Below are 8,766 nucleotides of genomic sequence, written 5' to 3' on the forward strand. Positions count from 1 at the left end.
CTCTGGGGGGAGCGGCAATCGCTGTGACACGTGAGGACGCACGCCCCCCGCGGAGCCGCCCGTGCGCGTCCCAACCAGACTTCGTCTGTGACAGGCACCCCTGTGGGTAAGGGGGGCCAGAAAGGGCCAGCAACCCAGACCTCCCGAGGGCAGGGGGAGGCCGCCGCACACGTGCCCGGTGTGGGGGCCCCTCCCCTCCCCAACTGGCTCGAGGTAGCGCCAGCAGCAGAGGGCTCAGCGATGCCTCTGGATCTCTCTCGAGAGCCTCGGCTAGCTGCAGCCCCCAGGCTAGCGGGGTGGCAGGGACCGGGGGCACCTGGGGCTTGCTGGCTACAACACACGAGCGCTACCGAGCACAGAAGGAAAGCGCCAGGAGGGCGGAACGTGAGGGCTGCCGGAGGCACAAAGGCCCAGGCTACGCTGCAGAAGCTGGTACCATGAGCGCAGGGCGTGTGAAGGCCGCGTACGTGACTGTGGGGGGAAAGGTCACTTACCCCACAGTGGACGTAATTCTCCCCCACAAACTCTTTCATCACACTCCTGCTGAAGTCCACTATGTTCTGTAGGTGCTGAAATATCTCTTCTGAGGCCTGTAACAGAGAAGCGCAGGGGAGCCTCAATGGCCAGGGCCTCCGAGGGAGCGACCGGCAGCAGGCACACACCAGGAGCCCGCGCCCCGAAGGTGGGGGTAAAGGTGAGCCTCACCAGAGACCACCGGACCCCCCAGAGCTCCCGTCCCACAGCCCCGCAGACTCGACACCATCTGTCCAGGAAAGCATGTGTGCCCCCCCGCCCTCCTCCCGCCCACCTGCGGCCCAGGCGTACCGGCTGAGGAACGCGACTTTGAACAAATGTCCTGGCCAAAAACCACCAGGTGTTTACATTTTGGTCCTCAGCACCTAGATGTAGAATGAAATCTGCCCTCCCCAGTCAGAGGCTTGTGAAGCACCCACAGGCTAGGAGGTCTGGGCTNGGTGGCAGGGCGCTGGCGGGGCCGCCCGGGCTCTGGGAAGCTTCTGGATGGAGCCGCCACGGCACCCCGTACCACGCACAGCCTGCGGCAGAACCATGCCCGACAGGAGCCGTGGGCACTCGGGGTGGCGCCCCGCAGCCGTGGCCACAGAGCTCCTGACATAAAGCTCTTCTTGTCGACAGGGCTGCCACACGCAATTCTCCACGGCGCACGCGGCTGGTGTCACGCCGTACCGCTCATAAAATAAAGGCAAACCGCTGCCTTGGAGGATGCCGCCTCGGTCAGTCTGCGGGGCAAGCGGACAGAGGCATCCAGAGAATGCTGGCCTCTCCACAGCTTCAGGCGCCTTGGGGGATGGGGGGAGGAGGCTGCCTGGAGAAGGTTCTAGTTTCTATGCAGACCCACTTGGATCCCACAGAAAGAGACTGCCGTGTGCTGTGCTGCTCGGAGCAGCGGAGGCAGGAAATGCACGCCTTCCACCCCCACCCTCCACCCCGTCTGGGGCCACCTTCTTCCACACGGACCACACCATCCCCAGGCGCCCCCACAGCCCTAGTTTTCTCCCCTCTCTTCTGTGAGGCCCCCACAGGTGCCCTTCATTTCCACAGCCGTCCACCCCACCTCCCCAGGCTATGTCTCTGGGCCCAGACGAGCTTGGACTCTGCACTCCGGCACCCACCCCATGTGGGCGGGACCCCCAGACAGGCACCCCTGGAGGGGGACAGACGGCGCTACTGGGGGACGGCAGGCAGGTGACGGAGCAGCACCAGCTTTCCTCGGCCCGGATGACTCAGCGACCAGGAACCTGGCGCTCCACCTGAATGGCCTGCTCTGACCTGTCATCCTGTCTGCCAGCACCACCAACTCCACTTCCACAGCTACGCTCCCAAAGATGGGGAAACTGAGCCAGCAGAATGGCAAAGCCGAGACCCGGTCCTGGTGTCTCGGCCACAAGCAGGGCCCTGTGCCTGCTCCCGGCTCAGCACCCAGGGCCTTCCCAGGGCACCCATGGTGACCCGGGCCGGTGACGACGCTGGCCGTGCAGGAACTATGGACACCCCCACTTTCTGCACTGAAAGCCTGTGGCACACATAAATTTCTACAGTTAGCAGTGACGCTTCCACACCAGAAAAAAGAATGTTTTCTTAATTATTTTAACGACTTGGTGGCAAACCCACCCATCTTACCTTCTTCCTGTTTGGAGGAAACTTCAGGAAACGCAGCACCACACAACGCTATCAGGGAAATAAAACAAAGTTTGGTCAGTGCCCACCTGAGGCCAGGGGACGGGAGGCGGGGATGAGGAAGGGGCTGGAGGAGGCGGGAGGGGAGCCCGCAGTGGGTCGGTCACAGGGCAATCAGGAGAACCCGGCCCCCCTGGGCCAGCCAGCTGGGCCCCAGGAATTAATCTTACAGAAGTAACTACAGTGCACAGAAGATTCTAGCTACTGCACGTGAAAGGATGGTATATAATTCCAAATAAAAGGGAAACAACCCACGCAACAGTGACAAGGCTAAACACAGCAGGAGGCCTTCCAGATGGTGGGAGTCAGTGCTGCAGTTTACAGGAGACAAAGACTCCCGTTCACAGACAGACTTACGGCCACCATCCGCTCATAAGCAGGAAAGGTTACAGGACAGGGCTTATAAAGTGAACCACATTTTATAAACATGTTTGTACATGTGTGTGTAAACACACAGGTGAGAAGGGATATATGGGTACAGTTCCACCAATGTCAAGTTCAAAAGTGAGTAAACCAAGATCTGGTAACCACACCTCAGGTAGGTGGGAGTGTCCCTGAGAAATGTTCTGGGAGGGGCTGGTCATGGGATTACGGGGCCACGTGCTTTGTGATAATCAAGCTACATACACACCTACGATCCAAGCACTCTTCTAGAGGTTTGCTACACTTCATTTTTTAAAGTTTATAAAATAAAATTTTTTATTAATATTTACTTCTTTTTTGAGAGAGAGGGAGCGAAAAGGCACGCGCATGCACCTGCGGGGGAGGGGCAGAGGGGCGGAGAGAGAGAATTCCAAGTGGGCTCTGCGCTCTGCAAGGACTCCACAACGGGGCTCGATCCCACAACCCTGAGATCATGACCTGAGCCAAGATAAAGAGTTGAAGGCTTAACTGACTGAGGCGCCCAGGCTCCCCACAAAAAAAAAAAAAAAAACATTTTAAACACAGTATGTGCACATTCAGTTTGTATGAAAAAGTCCAGAAGGACTCAACACTGGTGACAGTGTCTCCAGGGAGCAACAATGGGACATCTTCATGTCAAGGACCAAGCGCTGGGAAAGAGGAGACACAGGGATGGGCTTCGCGAAGCCCGCAGCCCGGGCCACCCCGGTCACACCCTTGAGGACACCACATGAGAATCTTCACAAGCTGAATTGAGAATTTCACAAGCTGAAAAAGCCAACAAATGGAGGAGTGACACTCGGACATTAAACCACCTCAAAGCCCAAGGTGGAGGCCGCAACTTGTCACAAACGGAGGACAAACACTGGCTGCTTCAAAGGTCCCTAGTGTCCCTAGTGGGGCCAGGGCGAACAACTGGGAGAGGCGCCTGGGACCCTGAGAACCCACCGCGGCCGTCCCAACGCCGGCTGCCCAAGTGCCCTGCAGCTTCGAGCGCAGGGTGAAGATTTCCCACGTATTTATGCTGTAAAGTTGAGTGAGAAAGCAGGAAACGAGGCGGACACAAAGGATTCTTCAACCGGTAAAAGCGTATCACAGAGGAAGTACACCAAAGCGGTAACAAAAATTATTTTCTTACGGGGAAAATTTGGGATTTTTTCACTTTTCTGCCTCTGATATTTTGTATTTTATGGGGCGGAGAGAGCAAGCAGTAACTGGTATCAAATAAGAATCAAAGACCACAAAACACAACGCACCACAAGGGACAGCTGCCCACGTGAGGCCCGAGGGAGGGAGCCTGCGGGTGGCATCAAGGCCCCGGGGCTTCTTGGCACCAACGTGAGAGAGGCCTGCCCCGCACCCACAGGTGACACCGAGCACTGCCCCAGGCTGGGTCTTCCTCCGGGGCGGGGCGACGAGTTGGCCAAGGACAGGCTGGGGAGACAAGGCAGCTTCCAAGGGACAGAGCAAGAGCGAGAAGCAGCACAACAGGAAGACCTACCCCTCGGGGGCCGCCCCGCCAATGCCAGGGGCATCACCAGCCTAGCGGCTGCTGAGGGCACAAGAGCCAGGACAGGCGCTGGGCTGACAGCCTCACGCGGAGCGGACGGCCCAGAGACGCGGCCCGGAGCGGGGCCAGACACGAAGGACGCGTGAGCACGGCAGATGACGACGCGGCTACACCGGGCAGGACACTTTCCCTCCCGGTCCTGGGCTGCCGTCTCTGGACCCACAGAGCCCACAGCACCGGTGAGGTCACGGAGGCGTGAGCCCGGCTGGCACGCGGGGGCACAGCTGGGGGCCGCGGTGGAAAGGGCGCTCTGGCGCCCCCTGCAGGGACGGAAAGGCCAACGGCCCGGAGAGAAGCAGAAGGACTGGTAACTCAAAGCCCGGCTGCACAGAACACGCAGTGAGCGTGTCACACAGATGCACTAGCAAGTCTGTGGGTGGCCTTCCAGGCCCCTGACCCTCCTGGGCCACATGATCATGGAGTAGGTGTCCAAATACACACAGTGAGGAGGGTGACCCTGTGGTACAGTCTGGACCTGACGCAGGCGACACAGAAGCCTTCCCGTCAGCAGGGCAGCCGCTGTCCTGACTCAGGAAGAGGAAGCACACGAGCGGGCAAAGAAGCCCCCGGCCCCCTGGGGAGACCAGGCCTGGACCCGCCACACACACCCCGGGAGGGCAGAGCGCAGCTCACCAAGGTCAGGGCTGAAACCACCAGCGGGTACCATTTGGAAAGGACAAGTCCTGACCCCCTGACCATGGGTGACGCTGGTAACCATCACAGGGCCCGTGCAGAGCCTCTAACGCGGCCTCAGCTGGCCGAACATCAACCTGGACAAACAGTAAAATTCCAAACAATAAGTTACTTGTTAAATAAATACCACAAGCCAAAACTTCAGATTCTTTGAACTGTATACAGCAGAGAATTACAGAAGGGAGTGGCCCAGGACTTGAGAATGTGCCACATTCAAGACAGAGAGAGACACAGAAAGAAAACCAGAACCCTCACCTGCTTGCAAGCTCCCCATTGAGAAGTCTGACGCACAAACCAGGAATCCTAAACACGAGACGAGTCAGACGGCCCCCGACTGCTGGGACCGCACATCCTCAAGACCCAGGCGGACACCCAGAGCCTCAAAACCACCACAGAAACAGAGGAGCCGCCACCTGGTCGGGTCCCAGAAAGGCCAGAACACCTGAGGAGGCAGAAACCGGCCGTTTTGCTCCTGCTTCTGTAGGCGATCCTCGCTGGCAAGTGTTTCGCGTCACCTCCATCCGCGGAGGAACACGTTCCCACTGCTGAGTGTGATGACCCCGAGGCGAGGGCAGCTCACTCCCACCACAGGAGACACTCCAGAGGCAGGGTGACAAACTAGACTCACGGTGACCCGCCCAGGACAGCGCGGAGCCCAAGTCCCCCCAGCGAGGTCAGGGTGGCGAGTACGGATGGACAAGCGTGGCAAGAAACCCCGGCAGCACGCGTGAAGACAGCCACGGGCTTGACCACGGCTCCGAGTGAGCAGAAGTGTGGCCACTGGAACAGTGTCCCTGAGCTGCAGCAGGAAAGTGCACGCCCACTGGGGAGACACCAAGACCCTTCCACGGGATGGGTGCCTGGAGTCCCACTGGGCAGGCCACGGCCTCGGAGCAGCTGGGGTGGGGGTGGGGGCTCTGAGCCCGGGAAGGGTGACACCGCACGGCTGGACCCAGGGGCGCTGAGCACCGGGCCGAGGGGGCAGACAGCGGGCACCTGGCCCACCACGGGGTAGGAGGGACGACGGGGAAGCAGACGGCACCCTGCTGGGTACTGGCCTGCCCCCAGGTCTCCCGCAGCCCAGCCGCAGCGTGTCCCCACGCCACAGCCCTCCGGCGGCCCGCACTCCGCTCCTCCACGGCCAGGCCACAGCCTACAGGTGCCACGCTCCTCCAGGCCTCCCAGCACGGAAGGCTGTCTGCCACCCCGTGGGCCCTGGGACCAGCCGCCTGAAGGCACCGTGTGTCCTGACGCTGCCAAGGCGGGAAGACAGCCTTGCCACTCGTTGAGGACTCTCGGCTCTGCACATCGAGAAAGCAACCCGCTCCCGACCCCGAGGAGACCCGGCAAGGCAGCCCTCTACCTTGGGGCGATCGAGGGGGGCCTGGGAAGCAGGAACACGTGTTCGCCCTCTCCTTGGGCACAGCAGGGCGCTGAGAAGCTGCCGTCGGGCTCTGTCCTCCTTCCCAGGCCAAGCACAAAGGCCTCCCACATCCAAGAGGCAGCCAGAAACGTCACTTGGCGGAAGCACCCTCCCCACAAGACCACTTGCCTTAACTGAGGCGCTAACAAGCAGCGGGAGGGAGCACAGAGCAAATCTGGATTTAAAATAAAGCACAGGGTGGGGGGTAAGCACCTGGGCAGCTCAGTCAGAGCAGACTCTTGGTTTTGGCTCAGGTCATGATCCTGAGGTTTATGAGGTCGAGCCCTGAGACTGGCTCCACACTGACCGTGAACCTGCTGGAGACTCTCTCCCTACCCTGCCCCTCCCCCACAGGAACGCATGTGCACTCCCACTCTCGCAAAATAATAAACTGTAAAATAAACAGATAAAGCATGAAGAGCACAGGTCTAGGGTAGCCTGATGGCTGAACTCAAAAGGGAAAGGAAACAGAAACACGAGCCTTAAGAGCCAGAGCTATGCGGTGGGGGAGGGGCCTGGCTGCCCTGGAGGGTGGTCCTCGGACCGATCTCCCAGCCTGATGTACTCTCACTGCAGATCCAGGACGTGCTCCGTCACCTGACACACCTTCTGAAACTTGGTCCCTCGGCTTCGCTCTAAACGAAGCCTTACTATTACGTAACATTAAGATACACCACTCATCCCGCTAAGATACTGGAAGACCACCGTTTTGTTCTGTGAAAGAGTTCAGGGGTCACTACAATAACCCAGCAACAAAAGGGACTCGAGCTGGAATATCCCGTGCTCCACCCACCCCTGAAGCACCAGGGGCCCAGCCGACCACACAAAGCTCACGCCTTGTCCCCCGTTCATCAAAGATCTCGAGCAAAGCCGCAGTCTCCGCTCTTCCGCCCTCCTCACGGCACCAGTGGGTAACAAAATGCACAGGCAGAACGGGGCGCCTGGGCAGCTGCGGCCTGCCCTGCGGCTGACCCAGCGCGCCCAGCTCGGGAACAGCCAGGCCCGCGGGAGCTGCTGGCCTGGGTCAGGGCTCGAACCCGAGTCCAGGGGAGGGCAGTTTTCGCCTGCCAGGCATGACTCGCCCAGCTCCTGCTCACCTCTTCCTGTACCAACTCTGCCCCTGGGATTTCGTGACGAGTTCCACTCTGCAAAGGCAGAAAGCGAGCCTGGGCCAGGCGGCAGCAGAACTGGGACTGCGCCCAGCGCTGCGTGACTCCGACTCCCAAGCGCTTAACCCACCGGTGACACCTAGGGCTCCTCCCCTGCCCNAGGGGCCTGGCTGCCCTGGAGGGTGGTCCTCGGACCGATCTCCCAGCCTGATGTACTCTCACTGCAGATCCAGGACTGCTCCGTCACCTGACACACCTTCTGAAACTTGGTCCCTCAGCTTCGCTCTAAACGAAGCCTTACTATTACGTAACATTAAGATATACCACTCATCCCGCTAAGATACTGGAAGACCACCGTTTTGTTCTGTGAAAGAGTTCAGGGGTCACTACAATAACCCAGCAACAAAAGGGACTCGAGCTGGAATATCCCGTGCTCCACCCACCCCTGAAGCACCAGGGGCCCAGCCGACCACACAAAGCTCACGCCTTGTCCCCCGTTCATCAAAGATCTCGAGCAAAGCCGCAGTCTCCGCTCTTCCGCCCTCCTCACGGCACCAGTGGGTAACAAAATGCACAGGCAGAACGGGGCGCCTGGGCAGCTGCGGCCTGCCCTGCGGCTGACCCAGCGCGCCCAGCTCGGGAACAGCCAGGCCCGCGGGAGCTGCTGGCCTGGGTCAGGGCTCGAACCCGAGTCCAGGGGAGGGCAGTTTTCGCCTGCCAGGCATGACTCGCCCAGCTCCTGCTCACCTCTTCCTGTACCAACTCTGCCCCTGGGATTTCGTGACGAGTTCCACTCTGCAAAGGCAGAAAGCGAGCCTGGGCCAGGCGGCAGCAGAACTGGGACTGCGCCCAGCGCTGCGTGACTCCGACTCCCAAGCGCTTAACCCACCGGTGACACCTAGGGCTCCTCCCCTGCCCACCGCATTCCAGCCTGGTTGTGTCAGCAGAATGTCAGAGATCTGGGGCTTCTCACAGATCCACAGGCCTCTCGTCCTGGATTCCCCTCCTTGTGAGTTCCTACCGGGCTTTCTGAAAGTCCAGACCTCGCTAAATTAAGAGAAAGATTTTGGAGAAGAACCTGCGGGCCACGCTCCGTTACTAACAGCAGCAGCAGCGGCAGCAGCGAGCAATTCCCCGAGTCTCGGAGGATGAGCTCCCTCCGTGCGGGGGGAGAACCATCCGGGGCTCTTGCCTTCTTCAAGCTCCAGAGCTGCCGGGACCCCCACCCCGGTTCCCGGTCCCCCCGCGGCTGGGCAGTCGGAGGTGGCACCTCCCGGGGCTGGGGCAAGGGGTGCTGCGGGGACGTGGCACGGACCTGGGTGGGGGAGGGGAGCGCTGGGGGCGGGGAACCC

General features: G+C 60.2%; 1 protein-coding gene across 1 annotated transcript in view; it reads right to left on the reverse strand.

Moving 5' to 3' along the window:
* IPPK (inositol-pentakisphosphate 2-kinase) overlaps positions 1 to 4,903 on the reverse strand; it is a 48,293-nt gene extending 43,390 nt beyond the window's left edge. Inside the window, exons 1-3 of the mRNA XM_077773968.1 lie at positions 4,823 to 4,903; positions 2,161 to 2,208; positions 495 to 590 (exon numbers count right to left, since the gene is read on the reverse strand). Coding sequence (XP_077630094.1) covers positions 495 to 590; positions 2,161 to 2,208; positions 4,823 to 4,888 — 210 coding nt within the window. The 5' untranslated portion in view covers positions 4,889 to 4,903. The remainder of the gene's footprint in view (positions 1 to 494; positions 591 to 2,160; positions 2,209 to 4,822) is intronic.
* Positions 4,904 to 8,766: the final 3,863 nt, after the last annotated feature.

The sequence above is a fragment of the Crocuta crocuta genome, unplaced genomic scaffold (assembly GCF_008692635.1).
Source record: "Crocuta crocuta isolate KB4526 unplaced genomic scaffold, BGI_CrCroc_1.0 scaffold866, whole genome shotgun sequence".
NCBI lineage: Eukaryota > Metazoa > Chordata > Mammalia > Carnivora > Hyaenidae > Crocuta > Crocuta crocuta.